The sequence below is a fragment of the Pristiophorus japonicus genome, chromosome 6 (genome assembly GCF_044704955.1).
Source record: "Pristiophorus japonicus isolate sPriJap1 chromosome 6, sPriJap1.hap1, whole genome shotgun sequence".
NCBI classification, from domain to species: domain Eukaryota; kingdom Metazoa; phylum Chordata; class Chondrichthyes; family Pristiophoridae; genus Pristiophorus; species Pristiophorus japonicus.
The window spans coordinates 17,104,563-17,126,412 of record NC_091982.1 but is presented as its reverse complement, the minus strand read 5'-3'; the positions used below and the strand labels follow the sequence as shown (position 1 = coordinate 17,126,412).

Here is a 21,850-nt window from a genome sequence, read left to right as displayed (position 1 = left end):
AGGGGTTGTATCTTTACTAATGTCCCTTAGCTTTACCCCAAAACATACAAGTGATATAATGGTGAGGCCAATAGCGCAAATGCAACAGCAGCTTCAGGTGAGGGAAGATGCGCTGTGTGGAAGGAGAAGTTGCTGTCAGAGGCATTGATCGGTCATTTGCTTCACAAAATGGAATCTCACTGGATACCCAGCCCTTTGCCTGGTTAACTCAGATCCCGAGCTCGTTGCCGTGTGTGCAAACATCAACATTAAAACAGCCAAGAAGAAGGCCAACTAACAGCAGGCACTGTTTGTTGATCAGTTACAGGGTGTGCCTGCAGTTTGTTACAAGCTCATGCCCCATTGCACGTTCATTAGAGCTACTGATTTTCCATATTTTATAAAAACAAGGCGTTATAAGCAAGGCTATTGATTTTTAAAAATTCATCCAAAATACTTAAAGTCCAGGAATCCTACGTTATAAAATTTGAATTCAACTTACTCGGCCATTTTAATTGGTTGAAAGGTTTCTAGGTTACCATTAAGCTGTGCAGCCGCAGTGTGGTCTGGATGTCCTGCACAGCCAGCTCTCAATAGAAAAATCACATGTGTGGAATTTTGAATGGGCCACATGGCCCCCAAAAAATAAACAAACAAACAGTGAACATTGGTTGGCATGTAGTCCTCAGAGTTCTCAAGAGCACTGTAACCAAGTCACTGGTGACATGCATTGCAAGGGTCATGGATTATTGTTAAATTAGTGATCAATACTAAATTGTCAAGTGTGATACATTCAGAGCACAGCACACAGCTTCTAACATGCAGGCAGCTCCATCAGAAGCCTCCAGAACATGCCTGGTTCTGTTTATTAACTAGTTGCAGTACACAATACGTCTACATCCAGTGTGGCGCTACAAACAAACATTACACTTCTCCCTCCTTAAAAAAGAAATTATAACAAATCATACATAACCATTTTTATACATAACAGGATACTTATTTTTTTCCATATTTACAAATTTAACTTTACTACTGGTTTTCTGTTTCGAAGAGGATACCTTCGCTCTCGAACAGAACCTTCCTAACATGGTCTTGAATCTAAACTCATTCGAGGCTCACCCCGAGGAACATTTACCTCCACAGAATTTCCTTTGAACTCACTAACTTCAGGCTCTTTGTTTTGCTGACTCAGACTTTGATTCTCTCCTGGATTTGTTTCCAGTACATTGGATTTAGGATTTGCTACTGGTGTATCAAAGCTAAGAGTCACAAATAATTGAATCATTCCCACCTTCAACTCCTTCCATGTCTGTAGGTAAAACATGAACAAACCTAACCTGTCCAAACATCTTTACCAGATATGTGCTGGGACCACATATCTTCACCACTCTTACCATTTATGGTAATGGTTCTTCACTCACCTTCTGGTTTAATTTCACACTTTTCTCTACCTCTATCATGATTCTCTGTCTTAATTGTGTCTCTTCTATGGACTGTGCCAAATTTGGCTTTAACAATAAGAATCTGGTTCATGGCTGTCGTTTGAGAAACAACTCTGCTGATATTCTACCAGTAGTTGTATGAGGAATATTACAATATGTAATCCAAAAAATTCACCAATTTGTGATCCAATGACAACTGTCGTTTCTTTGGATTTGGATCCAACATTTATTTTATGAGGGCACGTTTTACAATTTGTACAGTGTGATCTTCTGCACCATTTGAAGAAGGATGGTACAGTGGAACCTTGGTATGTTTCACACCATTTTTGCTCGGGAACTGTGAAAATTCTTCAGAACAAAATTGTGGTCCATTATCCAAAACAATTATCTCTGGGAGGCCAAATGAAGAAAATAAACTTTGCAAAGTGTCCAATGTTTTACTTGTTATTTTCCACATTGGAAACACCTCAACCCACTTCAAATGGCTACCATAATGAAATGTTGTCATCCTAGCTCAGCAAAATCAATACGTAGCCTTTGCCACACCTTGGGATGCCATTTCCATGGCTGTAATGGTACTGATGGTGTTCGCTTGCTTACCGATTGACATGTCATACACTGACTCACGATGTACTCGCTCTTTATCAAGACCTGGCTACCATAAATAACTGCATGCAAAACTCTTGGTCAAGCACATTCCCAGGTGCTGGTCATGGAGGTCTCCTAATAATTTGGACTTGAATTTATTTAGTATAACCACTCTTACACCCCACATGATACAATCTTTAGCCAATGAATTCATTCCTTCGAATGAAGAATGGATGAATATCCTTGTCCGATACCTGGTTTGGCCATCGATTTGCAATATCATACACCTTTGACATCACTGGGTCACGTTTGGTTGCTCTACCAATCTCTTACATTGATGAATTGCCAGTCAGTTGATGAAAAATAAACCACTTCTTTCTTATCGGGTGTAACTTGTGATGGGGAAGGCAATCTAGGCATTGCATCAGTATCACTGATCAGCTGATCATCTGTATTCAATATCATGTACATGCTGACAAAATCAAAGCCCATCTCTGCATTCGGGCTGCAGCTAATGTTGGAACTGGGGACTTTGGATGGAGGATTGCTGTTAGTGGCTTATGGTCTATAACGATGATAAACTTATGACCAAGCAAGTATGTGAAACTTCTTGACCCCAAAAATTGCCAAAGCTTCCCTTTCAATTTGCGCATAATTACGCTCACTGGCAGTGTGTGAAGCAAAAGCAATTGGTCTCTCCTCCCCACTACATGATACATGAGATCACTGCCCCAACTCTATATAGAGGGGCATCACATGCTAGCTTAATCCTTAGATATGTCAGTGAACTAACATGGCACTACCAATTTGCTTTTACATTCCTTGAATGCTGCATCGCATTCTTTTGACCACTTCCAATGGACTTGCTTTTTTCAATAGGTCATTCATTGGATGTAATACTGTAGCCAAATTTGGTAGGAACTTCCCATAATAGTTCAAAAGACCCAAGAATGAACAAAGTTCAGTGACATTCCTGGGAGTGGGTGCATTTCGAATTGCATCCAATTTTTCCATGGTTGGATGCAAACCATCTTTGTCTACTCTGTACCCAAAGTACTCCACGGAGTTTTTAAAATAAACTCACTTGCAAGCATACCTACTCTGCTTCTCTAGCTGTTTGAGGACTTCATTCAATGTTATGATGAATTTGCCTATTTGGTGCTGAAATTAGTATATCATCCAAATAACATATGACCCCTTCAATACTTTGCAAAATCTGGTTCATCACCCCTTGGAATACGGTAGGGGCGGAAGACACTCCAAACGGTAGCCTATTAAACTGATATAGGCCTAGATGAGTATTTATAGTCAAACATGACTTGGACTCCTCATCTAGTTCAAGCTGTAAGTAGACATGCACAAGATACAGTTGAGAAAATCTGACCTGTCAGTGTGAAGAAATCTTCTATATTCAGCAATGTATTGGGGACATTACCCTCTAGAACCTGGTTTACGGTTACTTTACCACACAATCTTATCTTACCATCGGATTTGGGTACAACAATGGGTGTAGCCCAATTACATCAATCTATCTTACAAATAATGTTCTGTCTCTAGTCTTGAGTTCTTGCTCAACTTTCTCAGAGTGCATATGGTATGGAATGTGGCTTATAGCAAACCAATCTAGTGTTCTTCTGTACCCTGACACTCGCCTTGAATCGGACTGCCCATTTCACAGAACACCTTCGGATACTTCTTGATATTTTCATCAACGGATGAGGTTCTCACTCCAATCCAGCTTCAGTGAGCTCAACCAATTTCTTCCTAGTAAGGCAGGCTTGTCTCCTTTCACTACTATTAGAGGCAAGTTCTGAAATTGATCCCTGTATTTCACCAATAGTGATATGACCTACCACAGAAATTTTCTCCCAAGTAGCCTTGCAGCTCCATCTTGGATTTTTCCAGTTGGAAATCACAAAATTTGTTGAGGCACAGCAACTCCAGTATTGCACTCACGGATGCAGGGTAAGTGGAGCTGAGTCCACAGCCAGATCAGCCATGATCTCGAATGGCGGAGTAGGCTTGAGGGGCTAGATGGCCTACTCATGTTCTTATGTTCGTACCAGTGTCAATTTCCATTGGTATCTTGAATCCCACAACATCTATGTGGATTTGGATGCTTTCCGAATCGCTGTCCGTTAACCTCATGCTCCTGATGACGTTCAACTCTAACATCTCCTTGTCCTGTGGCTGTTCTTCCACGCTATGTAGTCTCTTGGGATTTCTAATTATAGCTTTGAACGCCGATTTACCCTTAGGTCGGCATGCCTTCGCAAGATGCCCAGTCTTTCTGCAGAAGAAACACTCTGCCTTCACGTATGGACAACTTTGAGCAATGTGTTGTCCCAGGCACCTATAGCACGACTGCGACGCAGTTTGAATTTCCAGTTTGAGACTTTGGGCCCCCATCGCCTTTTACTTTGAACCTGCAGGCGATTTACCTCGGTTGACTGACGACCGTAATTCTGAAATTCTCAGGAATATTGTTCGGCCATGCCATCGGCCTCGCTGTCTGACAAGCAATCTCAAGTCAAGTCATCAGTCATCAATAAACTTTCTCCTGAGCACATCATTTTTCACCCCACAAACAAAACGATCCCGTAATGCTCGGTTTTGAAAGTTTCCGAAATTATAGTGACTCAATAGCTTTTTTAATGCTACAATGTAATCAGCGATACTTTCATCCACCCTTTGATTCCGAATCGATAGCTTTCAGCAATTTCTAACGGTTTGGGGTTATAGTGCTGCTCCAGCTTCATTAAAATCTCTAAGTGTTGTTTCCTTTGGCTCGTCAGGCACAAGCAGATTTACAAGGGTTTCGTACAATGCCAGACCCGCCTCAGATAAAGAGATAGCTCGCTTCTGTTCCAATATTGCCTGATTCTGGACTGCATTGACCAGAACTTCAATTATGTTATTTGCAGTGAGATACATTTCTAGCCGATCCACATATGCTTTCAAATGTTCCCAGTCATGTCTATATTCACCCAAATATTCCATTACACCTGCGGGTGCTCCCATTTTTTTTTATTTCTAGCTGTTCACAATGTGCTGTATTTTACCTTGGATTTTGTAGCTTTTTTCCAAAGAAAGAAGCTTCCCACAGTCAGCTGGCTGAATCCTTCAACAAAATTTAAGCTTTAAAATCATCCGAAAAATCCCATCTCATCACCAAATGAGAGATATATTCAGAGCACAGCACACAGACAGCTTCTAACATGGCAGGCAGCTCTGTTGGAAGCCCTCTGGAACATGCTTGGGTGTTTATTATTAACTCTAGTACAATGTCCACATCCAGTGTGGAGCTACAATCATTACAAACTCAGACATTACACCAGGCTATGTCCAGGACTAGCATTATGACATTACTTACTTACATCAAACACATTAACTAGCTTTAGAATGAGATGACATGTTGACTAAATTAACACATTAGTCATTGACAAAGATCCTCTTCCTTGTCTGTAGAAGCTAGTCAGATTAAAAAAGGTGCAACAGTTGCACCTGGAGTCTGCACATCTGCCAGTCAGGTTACACAGCACCACTTCTCAATCATTACCCTACATTTGTACTGTGGAGAAAGTGAACAGGAAATTGGGACCCCATGTTGATGATTGGGATACACAGTGTACAGATGCTGGACCACTCTGCCCCAGAGAGCTGTGGAGGCTGGGTCATTCAATATATTTAAGGCGGAGACAGACAGATTTTTGAGCAATAAGGGAATAAAGGGTTATGGGGAGTGGGCAGGGAAGCGGAGCAGAGTCCATGATCAGATCAACCATGATCTCATTAAATGATGGAGCAGGCTTGAGGGGTCAAATGGCCTAATCTCACACACAGATCTTGTGTGCATCACTTGAACAGAAAAATTACAAGGAACAATATGCAATGGAATTTCACATCCAAGGTTCAATCCCAAGTTAGTGCATCCACAGATACAAAACTGGCCTCAGGGGAACGTTGGCAGACCATAAACTGACTATGTACTTTTCAGGATGACTTGAACAATCAGGGTTAGCTACAATGGATCCATGACCAATTACTATCCAGGCACAGTTAAATGGCCATTGCAGACATCTTACAGGGGGGAAAAGGGGAAGGGGGGGGGGGGGGGGGGGGGAAGGAGAAAAAAGAGATAGGACTCCTGCACTGTCAGAAGTGCTGACTTTCAGATGAGCCATTTAAACCAAGGTCACCATGACACTATTTCAAACAAGAGCACAGTAGTAGTTCTCCCCAGCATCCTGGCCAATATTTATCCCTCAACCCTAAAGATTTGTTGAATTTTGATGAAAGATACTAATTAATATTTTCAAGCCTTAAAAACAGAAGGCATGATATTGGCAATAGTGGACAAACTTTTGATGGGTTGGTCAGAGTTTTACGACCATTTTCCTCACAGAATGGATTTGGGAAGTTACTTTTAATACTGGATTTTAAAAGCAATTTGCAGACTAAAGTTTACACAGAATAAGTGATTAATATGCTAAAATACAAATTGTTCCTCTTCCTACCACTGAAGAGCTTAACTAGATAGTCAAAGCACCTTCCACCCATTGTGCTGGGATACAGGCTTGAAATTAGAAGCAAGTTAATTGGCTCAAATCATGAATCACTTAAGTGGGGTAGTGTACAATGGTTTAGTTTCATTATGCAAAAGGAAGTGGCACTGATTTAACTAAATAATCCAATTATAACATTTACTTTGCTGTAGAATAAGGCAGCTTAACTATTCAAACCAAGTCTCATCTATTGCCAACTCAGTCTACCATCCGAGAGATTGAATTAATATTGTGCAAAAGACATGGGTATCCAGTTCAGCTCACAGGAGGGAAGGAAGGGGCGTGTCCATTGTCACAGGTAAATATGCAGGAGATGCAACTCCCATTTTCTTTTTTTTATATAAAGTGCTCACAATACTCAGATGCCACTTAACGCAAGACTTGTAGGAAGTTTTTTTGTCCCAGTATTTAAAAAAAAAGACATTAACCAGTTCAAAAACACAGGAAATTGCCTCAATTAAAGTGGAGAACCATCAAGAACAGAGTTTATCCTTTTTTTTTTTTAATCTCAGTAATGTTCAATCTTTACTGCTCAACAAGATTTGTTTTCTTATAGGAATTGTGCAAAAATTTGGCAGATGGAGTATAATGTTGGAAAGTGTGAGGTCATGCATTTTTGCTCTTTGATTTTTTTTTTCTGTCAGTTATTATTTAAATGGAGAAAGATTACAAAGTGCTGCAGTACAGCAGGACCTGGGGGCACTTGTGCAGGAAACACAAAAGGATAGTCTGCAGCTACAGCAAATGATCAGGAAGGCCAATGGTATCTTGGCCTTTATTGCAAAGGGGATAGAGTGTAAAAGCAGGCAAGCCTTGCTACAGCTATACAAGGTATTGGTGAGGTCACACCTGGAATACTGCATGCAGTTTTGGTTTCTATATTTACGAAAGGATATACTTGCTGGAGGCAGTTCAGAGAATGTTCACTAGGTTGATTCTGGGGATGAGGGGGTTAACCTATGAGGAAAGGTTGAGTAGGTTGGGCCTCTCCTCATGGAATTCAGAGGAATGCAAAGTGATCTTATCAAAACACAAGATTGAGGGGGCTTGACATGATGAATACAGAGAGGATGTTTCCATTGATGGGCGAGACTAGAATGAGAGGGTACAATCTTAGAATAAGGGGCCGCCAATTTAAAACAGATGAGGAGAAATCTCCTGAGGGTTGTAAATCTGTGGAATTCACTGCCTCAGAACTATGGAAGCTGGCACATTGAATTTAAGTCAGAAAGAGACAGTTTCTTAAACGATAAGGGGATAAGGGGTTATGGGAGCAGGCAGGGAAGTGGAGCCAAGTCCATGATCAGGTCAGCCATGATCTTATTGAATGGCAGAGCAGGCTTGAGGGGCTGTATGGCCTACTCCTTTTCCTTTTATGTTCTTGTGCTTCATTTTTTTTTCTTTCTAGTACAGGGTATAAGGTACACACTGGTGTCCTGATGCTTACAATCTTTCATGCTTACTGATGTGACTTGGTGAAAACCAGAAAGTGCAAGATCTCACCGGATACTACACAAGGGTATCCAATGTTGTCTTGGTGGGCCATATAGGAGGAGGAGTGCAGCATGGCCACTTACCACCGCATATAAAGTCCAAAATCAATATTCTATTTATTTGCATAATCTGATGCTGATAAATCCTAATATGTGCAGGTTTAGCACAGCAAATAGAAGTAATTGAGGCAACAGCACCAAATGCAGGCCTATGTTGTTCAAAGTTCAAACCAGCAGAGAGTCATTTGCACATCATGGAATCGAGGAAGACTTGCTTCCACTCCTGAAGTGAGCTCTTTGGTGGCTGAACAGTCCAATACAAGAGCCACAGACTGTCACAGGTGGGACAAATAGTTGTTGAGGGAAGGGGTGGGTGGGACTGGTTTGTCGGATGCTCTTTCCGCTGTCTGCGCTTGATTTCTGCATGCTCTCGGCGTTGAGCACTACACCTACAGCTCAACCACAAGCCAGTCAACACCTGAGCAATACAATGTTCACATTTACAATTTTAAGTGAAATGCCTCTCCATTTCCAAATCCTGGCAATTGCCCAAGTGCAGTGACAGGAATGTGCAAATAATGCCTGTTTATGCCAGGAAATAGCCACTTCATCTTAAAAAAGACTACAAGTAAGCAAAGAAAATGATCCTACATATAACAAATTGGTTGAGTGCAGCCGAGAAAGTTCCTTTCAGGAGGAGCCAAAGTTACATTTTTAGTACATTTGTTATTAGTCCCCAAACCCTACAATAAACAAAATAAAATTCTGTAAACAGCAAGTCAGGTCAGCAAATATAAGTAGAAAGAACAGTGTTTCAAGTACAGGTTGAATCTCCCTTATCCAGAACCTGCGTGACCTGGCCTGTTCCGAATGGAGGGATATTTCCGGATCAGGGGAGGTCACATGTTTTCAGTGCGCACGCTGATTGGCTGGAACGACAGTCTCAGCTCACATTGGAGACCAAACTATGAGAGTTCGAGAGTTAGGATATTCTCAAGCTATGGAATGGTTAGCTGATCCAAAATATTTAAAAAAGTGTAAGTACTTTGAAAACATTCTGAACAATTTTTATTGGATTTTCCATCAGTGGTGTCAGCGGGCCCTGAAGGTATTGGCTCAAGTTGGGTAAATTTATTTTTCATTGATATTTTTCCACCGGCAGCGTCGTGCGCATGTGCCACCCAGTGGCCAGGAATGGTTCCGAACGAGGGGGGTTCCAGATAAGGGAGTCCCAATTAAGAGATTCAACCTGTATATCCCCTTCATCAGGGAGTTTCAGAAGTCATTACAGCATCAAGGTTTTTTTGCCTCAAGATCATGTACAGCTAACAGCAGGAGAAAGTCAAGGGCCTCCAACTGACCAGATTGGAAGCTGACTATAAGCCAGGGAATACCTTCTTGTGAAACACAATATAGCTGACTTGATCTGAAATACAAAGTGGACATGTCGGTAAAAAATAATCATTTTAGGAATCAGTCCTTCATGGGGGTACCAACACTGACATACCCAATCTCCCAATGCACAAATCTGCACTATTGTATCACCACAATTATTCATCTAGCACGCATGGCAAGGGGAAAAATTTTGTTGGTATTGAATATATCTTATTCTTTCCCTTTGCCTGCCTGCACCCACCCCCCCCCCCCCCCCCCATTCCCTTTGCCCCACCATTGGTGACCATGCCTTCAGTCATCTAGGTCAAACTTTGGAATTTTCTTAAACCCCCTCCACCTCATTAACAATCCTCCTTAAAACCCACCTCTTTGGCTAAGCTTTTAGTTCCACTTTCCAATACCTCCTTTGGCTTGGTGTAAAATTTTAATCTGATTATGTCCAGTGAATATTTCACTCTTTAACAATGCTATATAAATGCAAGTTGCTATTGTTCAAATCAGCAAGCGAGGGGTTAAAACCCAATACAACTTGGTATTGAGTGCCCAAGAGACCAGACAGGCTGGCTGTGATGGGCTCCACAAGAAGCAACGTCAGGGAAATGTGATTAGAAATCCATGGTGCTAAGTATGTTTATTGAGGCAGATTTCACATCACATGCCATTAAGACTGTCTGTGCATTTAATATCGATCAGGAAAATGTGACTTGCAGTATGACCTCAGTAGTTTGGACAGTATTCCTGAGAAAGGTCTGTTGTCTGGAGAATACCAATTTACAGAAAGCAGAAAATCTCCAAACTTGTGTCAGTCAGCAGAGAAGAGTTTGTTTTGAGACTGCAGCAAATCTTAGCACCAAAAAAGTGAACTTCCGTTTTAAAGTTTAAGTAGCATCAATAGTTTTTGTATTGAGATAAGTATATGATTCACCATTCCATACCCTGGACAGTTTTAAACCTAAAAACAAAGTCTGTTGTTTCAGAACCCTAGTCTCAGCTCAGAGTGTATGTTCAGTCCACCCATCGAGAATCATTTACCGGCACAAGATACATCCCACTAGCCAGTGTGCACATCAAGGACCCTGTTGTGATTCTTGGGTCTTGCTATTGATAACCTGCATGCAGTGCAGCAAAAAGTGTACTTCAGATCTTGGGAGTTGCAAGATCTGTTATGGGAATGGTGGGCAAGAAAATATCTAGTGTACAAAGAAATGCTCCAGTACTTCACACATAGGGGCAAGGGCAGGTGACCAAAGCAGCAGCTGGTGACCGCCACCAATGGCAGAATGAAACAAAAGGGGTGGTTTGTGGGGGGTGGAAGGATAAAATATGCAAAAAAGACTAGAGTCATGAGAACAGCAGTCAGGCAGGAGAATGGAGCTGGAGAAGATTGCAGAGATAGCCAGGTGGAGCACAGCCAGAGAAAAGAAGAATTTTGAATTTAACACACAAGGGATGGGAAACCAGTGCCAGTTGGCAAAGGGGGACTTCATTTTGGACAAACTGGAATTTGTGGAGGATAGCAGCAAGAGTGTTAAAGTAGTGGAGGTGACAAAGACACCCTGATCACATTTAAAAAACAGATCCAAGGTGGTAGGGAGTAGCAGAGTAACAGCTATAAGGTCAGACAGGCTAAAATCCCATGGTGGGAATGTCATTGAAAATTATCGGACAAAAAAAAAAAATTACATTTGGAAAGGCATAGGTTAATCGAGGAGAACCAGCATGGATGTGTTAAAAAGGTAAATCTTGTCTAACTTGATTGAATTCTTTGATGAGGTAATAGAAGGTTGATCAAGGTAGTGCAGTAGATGCATACATGGACTTCAGAAGTGCCACAGGAGGCTTAAGAAGATGATGAGAGCCCATGAAATTAAGGGGAAATTGGCTCAGGTGACAGGCAAAGGCTGGTGGATGGATGTTTTTCATTGGTGTTCCCCAAGGGTCAGTTTTTGGTCCATTACTTTTTTTTTATATAAAATGACTAGTTTCAGGTATAGGGAGCAGCATTATAAAGTTTGCAGACGATACTAAACTCGGCAAAGTGGATGAAAATGAGGAGGATAATTATAGGCTCCAGGATGAAAGAGGGTGGTGAAATGGACAGAAGCATGGCAGATGGAGTTCAATGCAGAGAAGTGCAAGTGATACACTTTGGGAGGACTAAGATGGAAAGACAGTATACTATAAATGGCACCATTTTGAAAAGCGTAGGGGAGCACTCAGACCTTGTGTTCATTTCCACAAATCCTTAAAGTGGTAGGGCAAGTTGATATGGTATTTACAAAAAAGCACAGGTAAGTTGGTTTATAAATAAAATTAAAAAAATGTTTTTTTTTAAAAAAAAAGAGAAATAGCAAAGAGACAATGTTAGGTCATCAATCACTGGTTAGGCCTCAGCTGGAGTATTGTGGACAATTCTGGGCACCACACTTCAGGAAAGATAAAGGAATTAGGAGTATAGAGGAGGTTTAACAGGAATAAGGGGCTTCAGTTATCAGAGGTTGCCAGAGTTAGGACTGTTCTCCTTGGAACAAAGAAGGAGTAGCAGTGACCCAATAGTTTTAAAGATGAGGTTATGATGGAGGGAATAGTTTTTCCTATTTACTCTATCAACTAAGTCATAGCTAGAGGTCATAGATGCAAAATCATTGGAAAAAGATCACGGGGAGATGAGAATTTTTTTTACTCCATTGTCAGGATCTGGAAAGTTCCTCGAAAAGGTGGTGGAGGCTGAATCCATAATTTTTTTTTTTTTTTTTTAAATTTACTTTGAGGAACTTGCAGGGAACAAACCAGCAGATATGACATACTGAATGACTCCTTCTGTGCTGTAATTTTCTATGATTCTGCAAATTGCAGCTAGATCCTTGGATTTCTTTAGTTTAAACACAAGGATCTTCACTGCTGCAATGTAGAATTTCCAGGCACTTGTGTACATAATAGGAACGTTGCCTATTTAGCAAGTTAAAAAGCAGCATCAGCCCACAGAGCAATTTTGAAACTAGCCAGATTCAAAATGTCAGCTCTTCAACAACCATGTAAACTGTCTGAAACAAACAGATTGAATCAAGGCAGTTAAAAAGCTCAACTTAAAGCATTTTCTCCTGCCCCACAGAACTCTTCACTTCGTCAAGTGCCCTCCAGAGTAGACAATTCCTGTCTTTTGCAGGTATTGTGCAGCAGCAGTCTGAAAAGGTCAAATAGTCAGGAACTAAATCTTTGTATTTGAAACCAGAACCATAGAATGTTACCACAGAGCAAAAAGGTCAAATAGAAGATTTAATTTGTGACTCGAGATGAGGAATTAGTGGTTTTCAAACTATAATTGCCTTGTCAATTAACTTAAATAAGCTTGGGGCAGAGCATTTCACATTCTATGCACCCTTTATGTACATGATTTTAAGTGTACAAGATAAATTTCCACAGGGATTCACTGATCTCCCACCATCATTTCAGAAACCCCTGTAAACCTTCTATTCTTGATTAAGTCACAGTTGCTCAAATATCCCCAAGACCACCTATTTCCACCACCTCTGGAATATTGCCCATCTCCACCCTCGCCTCAGCTCATCTGCTCCGGAAACCCTCATCCATGCCTTTGTTACCTCTAGACTGGACTATTCCAATGCACTCCTGGCTGGCCTCCCACATTCTACTCTAGTTCATCCAAAATTCTACTGCTCTAGTCCTCTCAAAGTCCCGTTCACCCATCATCCTGTGCTTTCGGACCTACATTGGCTCCCAGTTAAACAAAACCAGCTCATCTTGGCTTACAAATCCCTCCGTGGCCTCACACCTCTAATCTCCTCCAGCCACTGGATATATCTGCTCCTCTAATTCTGCCCTCCTGAGCATTCCTTAATTTTTCACTTCACCATTGGTGGCCATGCTTTCAGCTGCCAAGGCCCCAAGCTCCAAAATCCCCTTGCTAAAACTTTCCACCTGCACTTCCTTTAAGGATGCTCCTTAAAACCGACCTTTTGACCATCTGCCCCAGTATGTGTGGCTTGGGGTCAAATTTTGTTTTACAATATTCCTGTGAAGTACCTTTGGTGGTTTTATTATGTTAAAGGCACTATATAAATACAAAATTATTAAATGAGTGCTCCTCATTAGTCAGACAATTTTTTAAATTAAAACTGATATTGTATTTACAATTATGGGTTTAAAAAAATTCACCTGCCTAGAGTTACATAGGATCATTGTGTGTGTGTGTGTGTGTGTGTGTGTGTGTGTGTGTGTGTGTGTGTGTGTGTGTGTGTGTGTGTGTGTGTGTGTGTGTGTGTGTGTGTGTGTGTGTGTGTGTGAGAGAGAGAGAGAGAGAGAGAGAGAGAGAGAGAGAGAGAGAGAGAGAGAGAGAAAGAATACTTGCTGGAATTTCAGAAGCCATTTTTAAACTAGCTGTGGTTGTGTCAGTTAATGCCACAGGCCGGTCTTTGTCTGTACAGCTTGATGACGCCAACCCCCTCGTCTTTAGTACAGTCTGCTCGCTCAGACATGCATCATTTGAGATGAAGGAAATTTTTTGGCATTGGTTCTGCAGGCCTTAAATACCACTTGCTTATTTAGGCCATTAATGTTATAATCAAAAAGGAACTGTGGTAGGTGGTTATTTAAGCAGTAGTAAAACGGAGACTGCAAGACTTTAAAGGCATGTTTGTGTAACTGGAGTCAGTTCACATTTGTAGTCAAAGTCTGCAGGTTTTCTGAACTCCAATGGTTCAATGGCAAGTGCACAATCCTTTGGGCTGTTGAACCATACAGATGTGAAGATTCAGATGACCATCCCAGCCAGAGAACATAGGAGTTGTACAAGGCCTCCTGCCCTTGAGTTGGAAGAGGAGAGGGGGAAAATCGGTATTGTTTTTGATCTCTATCAAACTCTTCATTTCTAAGAGCAGGAAAGTTCTCCTGATGTTCCTGGCCAACATTTATCCCCAAACCATTTACTCTCACTACCATTTGTGGGATCTCACTGTACACATTAGCTTTTTGAAATGTGGGAAAACATCTTATGATGTGGTGGGGAGACAAAGTGCAAAAAATTCTCGGGAATCCCAGCTTTCTTCCCCAAAACATGCTAAAGTACCAGGAATATGCATGACCTGAAAGGCAGTGCTGAGTGCTTTGAAGTGTTGATGCTCAATGGCACTGTTAATTGTGATTGCAGAAACTCGTCTTTCCAGTTTGGCCTCAGGACAAGCACCAGAGAGAAGAAATCTGCAGGGCGACTGACCAATGGGCAGACCAGGAGGCCGCCAAGGTGTCGGACTGGCACCACGAAAGATTGAAGGCTTCGGGAGCAGTGATGTCACCGATGCACCCCTGCCCCGGATTTCCAGGAGCAGCAAAGCAACAGATGAAACCCAGATCCGGATTTCCAGGAGCGACGAAGCCACCAATGCACCCCCGCTCCGGATTTCGGAGCAACAAATGCACCCCAGCTCCAGAACGCCGAGAGTGACGACACCACAGGGGATGCACACAAGGAACAACCAACACCAGGCGAGGGATGCCCAGATGACATGGAGGACCACCCCCCCCCCTGGCGTCCCCTGGTCGAACCATCCCCAAGGCAGAGGGCAACCCATATCTCAGCCAAGGTGCAGTAGAAAAGTTTAAAGTTAACCTATGTATACGGGAACAGGCCACAGTGCCAAAGGACTGAGTGTTCGAAATTTAATTTTTGGATTGTAATCACCAATTTAAAAATGAGTTTAAAGATTGCATCCATTAATGTGTGTAGCATTAAGTCAACTATGCAATGTGTTTCCACCTTGGGGTACCTCGCCAAGGTCAAGGTAGACCTGCTATTCTTGCAGGTGTGGCCTTCAGCAGTAACCGGCAGCGGTCACAAACCATCCGTCTGGTCAGGAGGCAACGATTGCTGTTCCTCTGGCCTGGGCATTCTGCTGTGGGGAGGCCACTTCACCACCGAAGTTAAGGAGGTGGTGGGCAGCCGCCTCCTCATAGCAGATGTATTGTATAAAAATGTTCCTCCAAGGCTAATTAATGTGTATGCCTCACCTCTGACGTGAGTGGCTGGCCCTCCTCCAGCAGCTCCCATTGCTGCTGGTGACATCCAGACCAGTCGTTCTGGGCGGTGATTACAACTGCATCATCGATGCGGCTGGACGATCCAACAGCGCCGACAGCAAACTGGACACCACATCCAAACTCCTGATGGACATGGTAAAAGGTGCCAAACTGTGCGACGTCTTCAGCAACCCTGCAGATGGAGCACCGCAGAGATACACCTGGTCGAGACCAGATGGGTCCGTCCGTTCCAGAATAGACTTCCCGTTTGTGTCCCACAAGCTCAAGGTCAGATCCACTGACGTCACGCCGGTGTTCTTCTCTGACCACTGCCTCCTACAGGAAGACCAGAAAGTTGACAGGGGGATATGGAAGCTCAATGTGAAACTGTTGACAATGGAAAATGTTGAGGAACTCGAGGGATTACAAAGGTTGGAGAACCGTAAAACCCCTCTGATTCCCCGATGCACTGGTGGGAAACAATCAAGACAAACATCAAGAGGTTCTTCATCCTCAAAAAAAGGTGTTCAGGAGGCAAGAGGGAGACAGAGAGAATTATCCCAACTCAAGAGTAGGCAAAACCTGCTCCAGTCAATGGGGGTCGATGTCATGGAGGAACTCCAAGGAGGTGAAGGGCCAGCAAGCCTCGCTCTTTGCCTCAGAGTCCTCCAAAATCATTTTCCGCTCCGTCAAGCAGGATGAGAAGTGTTTGCATTTCTTCTTCCAAAAAAGGTACACAGGGGGAGCAGCCTAAAAGGAAGATGGTTCTGTGACATCTTCACAGCCCGACATGCTGAGGATCAGCAAATCTTTCTATGCTGGGCTGTACGAAGTCAAGCCCACAGACTGCGTGGCCTCCCTGTTGTCTATCTCCGAGGTCTTAGACGACAGCTAGTGGGAGTGTCTGGACTACCTGCTAACTCTGGACGAGATGACAAAGGCCATCCGGTCCCTCACGACGAGTAAAACTCCCGAAAGCAACAGCTTACTAGTACAGTTGTATTCAGCTCTGTGGGACTGGATGGGCCCAGACCTGCTGGAAGTGTATGGGGGTATACTTCTGGCCAGCAGTATGTCAGAATCAATGAGGAAAAGAATCATCACCCTCATCTACAAGCAGAAGGGGGAGGGGGAGGAAATCAAAAACTGGCAGCCCATTTCACTGCTCAATGTGGACTACAAGATCTTGTCGAAGGTCATCGCAAACAGGGTCAAGTCTGCTCTGGAGCTGGTGATCCACCTGGACCAGACCTGCGCTGTCCCCGGCAGGAAGATCTGATGGCCTCGTGCTACTCGGATACGACTGCCTACAACTCTTTTTGGAGAGTACAAAATAACATTAGATCGAGTGCCCCTATGATTGCCTACATGCGGGACAGGAGGGTGGACACCTGTTTAAATCAGCTTGGACCAGGAGAAGGCCTTTGACAGGATATCGCACACGTACCTGATGGACGTGCTCTCCAAGATGGGGTTTGGGGAGGGTATCCACAATTGGATCCAACTGCTCTACAGACATCAGTAGCGCAGTTCTAATCAACGGGTGGGAAACTGAAAGCTTTCCGATCAGGTCTGGAGTCATGCAAGGCTGTCCCCTCTCCTGTCTGGTTTGTGTGCTGTATCGAGCCCTTTGCCGAGTCCATCAGAAAGGATGCGGGCATTGGGGGAGGGTGACAACCCCAGTCAGCGGAGGCGCTCAGGTCAAGACCTCCCTGTACATGGACGACGTCACCGTCTTTTGCTCGGATCCGCAGTCAGTCCGCAGATTGCTCACAATCGGCGACCAGTTTGAACTGGCCTCGGGAGCGAAGGTCAATCGCAGCAAAAGCGAGGCCAGTTCTTTGGAAACCTTTATTCCCTTCACCCTGAAGTCAGATTACCTGAAGGTTTTGGGAATATGGTTCGTAGCAGACGGGGTGTGCGTCAAAAACTGGAAGGAGTGTATCACTAAAGCAAAACGTAAGCTGGGATGGTGGAAGCTGCGCTCACTATCCATTGCAGGAACGAATCTGGTCATCAGGAGTGAGGTGCTCTCGCTGTTGTTGTACGTGGCGCAGGTCTAGCCCATACCCCACTCCTGTGCCGTGGTAGTCACCCGAGCCGTCTTTCACTTCATCTGGAGATCGAAAATGGACCGTGTCCGCAAAGACATGATGTACAAATCTCTGGACCTGGGGGGGGGGAGTGGGGAGGGCATTCTGATGGCCACCTTTGTATGCAGCTGCATCAAGCTATGCATAGACCCTTCGTACGCAAACGGCAAGTGTCAGTACGTGCTGAGATTCGATCTGTCCCCGGTGTTGCGAAGGATGGGTCTGGCCAGGCTGCTGCGGAACGCTCTGAGCAGCTGGATCATGCCTCAGCACCTGTCCTTCGTTGAAAAGTTTTTCAAGAAAAATACTTGACCACAAGGCCATAAAGCAGTGGTCAGCACACAAGGTCCTGGAGACCCTACAAAAGGCGGCGATGATGGATCCTGTCGGACTGTTCCCCGAGCAGACTGTCAAACTAGTTTGGCAGAATGTCTCATCGCCAGAACTTTCACACAAGCACCAAGACGTAGCTTGGTTGGCGGTGAGGAGGGCCCTACCCATCAGATGCTTCATGCACAGCCAGGGTTTCAGAGACAAGGCACTCTGCCCCAGAGTTGGCTGTGGTGCACACGAGACTGTCATCCATCTCCTTTGGGACTGCCCCTTTGCAAGGCAGGTTTGGAAAGAGATGCAGTGGTTGCTATAGAGATTCATCCCAAGCACCTCTAACACAGGACTCTGTTCTACAGGCTGTTCCCAGGGACACACGCCGAGACAGTCATCATCTGCTGCTGGAGGATCAACTCGGTGAAAGACACACTTTGGTCTTCCAGAGCAAGGAGCTATCCATGTCTGCGAGTTGCACACTGGCGCAATCCAAGATCCAGGAATACGTGCTGAGGGACGCACTAAAAATTGGTGCAGTCGCCGCAAAGGCACGGTGGGGAAGAGCCACAGTTTAAGGCCCTTCCGCCACAGTAAACCCAGGGGCTGGCATCAGTATAAAACTCCCCTCGGGCTGTACTTGTACAGAGCACCATGATCTGAAAACACCTATGCAGTGCCATGTATAATGCAAGTTTAGTAATGTATGTTGTAAAGAAATGTAACTGTACCCTCACCCACTCTGTGTACTGTATAGTGCCACATGTAACATGATTTGATGACTGTATTACAATGTATCCTGGATTGTACCTTGAAATGTAAAGCAAGCAAATGTATTGAACGGAACTGCAGTCAGCATCCAAATGTATTGTATGAAATTGCTGACTGCATCCAAACGTACTGAACTGCCTTCAAATGTATCGTGCAAATTTATTATATGAATAAAGTATATATTTTGAAATTTAAAAAAATGACATCAGTGCATCATATCAAGAGTTGAAACAGATTCACTGAATGATGAAACAAGGAAACCTATTCAGTTTAGTTTAAGATTGCTCCATTGCCCGCGACTCAAAACCAGAGAGTCCAGTCATTGGTCCACTGTTCACACGGCTTCAGAACGTGCTACAACCACCCTACCTTCAGGACATGTGGTCACCCCCTCCCCAGCCAAAGCCTGCAAAGCAGACCCCATCAGTCCCAACCCTGAAGCCAGGGTGCACTCATGGACCAGCATTAGTTACATTATCTCAACCTACACACCGTGGTCCAGTGCAGGTAGACTTGCATGTAGATTACTGCGGTCATCACCCGCAGCTCCAGTACAGGAGAAGCCAGCAACGCCGAGGTCCAGACGGACCCGCTCTGCCCTGGTGATCTCCTTCTCTGGGGGGTGAAGGAGACAGAGTACGGCGCCACGCAGTCAGGCCCCAGGGCCCCGTTCATTCCCAACTGGATTAGAGTCACACGGTGCTTCCATCCCACTGAAACACAGCCGCCTCCAATTTAAAAAAAAAAGAGGCGGATGCCTAAATAGTTAGAGACTCGTGAAATTTCACAGCCACTCGCAAGTTTGCAGTAGTTGTTTAGTGAAGGAAGCTGCAATATACTGATAGCTGGAGAAACCTCAAGTCCCCATCGCTCCGCCCTTCAGAGCCATGGCCCGAGTCTGGGAATGTCGAGCGGGATGAGCCAGCATGAATCACTCACCGCTAACTCGGAGAGTTTGAATTCAATGGCATTTCTCGTCAGTAACTGGGCGGTTCAAACACAAATTGACATGCTTTTTTACATTATGGAATAGTCTGCAGTAACACTTAAAAAGTTACAAGAGAGAAGGATGCATCGCCAAATTCTGCAAACCACCGTTTAATAACTTAATTCAGGAGAAAAATGCCTCAAACTAGTTAGCGCTTACAAAAAAGCCGATTTAGTCTATATAGTCACACACTGAGAAAATGCAGTTTTCTTTACCTGCTATATCCCAAAGTTGTAGCCGAACGATTGTGTCTTCTTCCCAATGTAAGACTTTCAGGGCGAAGTCCACCCCGATGGTGGCTCGATAATGTTGGGAGAAGATCTGATGAACGTACCGCTTGATGATGCTGGTTTTCCCAACGCCCAGGTCTCCAATCACTAACACCTTAAACAGATATTCTCTTTGTGCTTTCTCCATTGATACACCAGCCTCTCTCCCTCAGCTACTCCGTCCCGCACACTCGCTCTCTTCAACTGTTCTGCACTTTAATCCGTTTCAAACTCGCGAAACAAACTTTACTCGCTACTAGTTTCCACGCATGCTCTCTATTGAGTATTTGTATCTTTCCTCTCGCGTCTTCAGCCGCCCCTCGCTCAGATAAATTTAAAAGGGCATTGTCTTCAACCACCGCCTATCCACTCACCCAGCGTGGGCAAATCTCTGAGCTTTAATTGTCTGCACCAGTTACACGTGTGACTGCGCACTCAATTAGCAATCTTGTGGGTCAGTGATTGTTAAATAAGCATTTGTGGAGTCTAAGCAAGGCGGGGTTTTTAAAAATCCTTTGGTAAATCTTTCATGGTTTTGCTCAGGACCTGGAGTTTGTCATGACCTGCTGCAGCTTAAACACAGCGGTGTGGTTGAGGTGAATAACACAGATCTATTTAAGGGGAAGCTGGATAAGTACATGAGGAAGAAAGGAATAGAAGGATATGCTGATAGGATGAGATGAAGTAAACAGAGTGGGCTGGTGTGGCACATAAGCATTGGCATAGGGGAGTGAATGGCCTGTTTCTGTGCCAAGACTGTCCAAAGTGGAGGAAAAGCATCCGGGAAGGTGCTGAAACCTCGAGTCTCTTCGCCGAGAGCAAGCTGAAGCCAATCGTAGACAGCGGAAGGAGTGTGTGGCAACCCAGGGCCCAACCCCCTCTGTTCCTTCAACCACCGTCTGCCCCACTTGTGACAAACTGTAGGTCCCGCATTGGACTCTTCAGTCACCCGAGAACTCATTTTTAGAGTGGAAGTAAGTCATCCTCGACTCCCAGGGACTGCCTATGATGATGATGATGATGATGATGATCTGTGCAGTAAATTCTATGTTTATTTGTTTATTCTTCCCTCCTCTCTGCGGAAAATATTTTTCTCATTTAGATGACTATAAAAAATATTTTCCTCCCACACACTCGATCTCTTTAAATGTTCTGCGCTTTGATCAGTTTCAAACCCTCAGCTCCAACCTTAAGATCATCATTAAATCGGCTGACAAAGGAGCTAGTGTTGTACGGCTGAGGTTGAACTCCTATCTCCCTTGGACCACAGCCCCACTGCTAAACACCAAGCCATCATTTCCAGAGGGTTGCCAGTTTTGTCTTCTCCCGCACCACTGTCCAAGACCCCAAACACTCCAACCATGTGAAACAGCAATTCACCTGTACTTCCTCAAATCTAGTGTACTCTATTCACTGATCATAGTGCGGTCTCTTCTACAATGGGGAGACCAAGCGCAGATTAGGTGTCTGCCCTGCTGAACATCCCCTTTCTGTCTGGAAGTGTGACTCTGACCTCACTGTGGCTCACCAGTTGAGCTCCCCCTCCCATTCCCACTGTGACCTATCCATTGTTCAAATCCTACACTGTTCCAATTGAGCTCAAAACGAGCTTTAATCATAATATCTCATCTTTCTGCTGGATACACTGCAACGTTCTGGTTTTAATAATGACTTCAGTAACATCAGACCTTAGCTACACCCTCCATTTTCTTCACAGCAATGGGTACTTGCAATGTGGGGAGGATCTACATGTGTGCAGGGTGCAGGCTCTATTTTGTCTGAACCGGTGAAGAAATGCCAGAAAAATGGCCAGTCCCCAACAAGTGCCTCCCCAGGGGAGCACCACAAAAATAACTGGCTCTAACAAACTAAACACACATGCATCAAGTGAGAATGCAATATTATTCCCA

At 44.0% G+C, this 21,850-nt stretch overlaps 2 protein-coding genes across 2 annotated transcripts in view; one reads left to right on the top strand and one right to left on the bottom strand.

The window, feature by feature from the left end:
• LOC139265564 (serine protease 23-like) overlaps positions 1 to 14,713 on the top strand; it is a 117,306-nt gene extending 102,593 nt beyond the window's left edge. The window contains exon 2 of the transcript XR_011593575.1: positions 14,630 to 14,713. The gene's annotated coding sequence lies outside the window, so the exon portion shown is untranslated. The remainder of the gene's footprint in view (positions 1 to 14,629) is intronic.
• Positions 1 to 20,176, bottom strand: part of LOC139265565 (ras-related protein Rab-38-like) — a 36,857-nt gene extending 16,681 nt beyond the window's left edge. The window contains exon 1 of the mRNA XM_070882643.1: positions 19,887 to 20,176. Within this exon, the coding sequence (XP_070738744.1) occupies positions 19,887 to 20,088 (202 nt within the window). The 5' untranslated portion in view covers positions 20,089 to 20,176. The remainder of the gene's footprint in view (positions 1 to 19,886) is intronic.
• Positions 20,177 to 21,850: the final 1,674 nt, after the last annotated feature.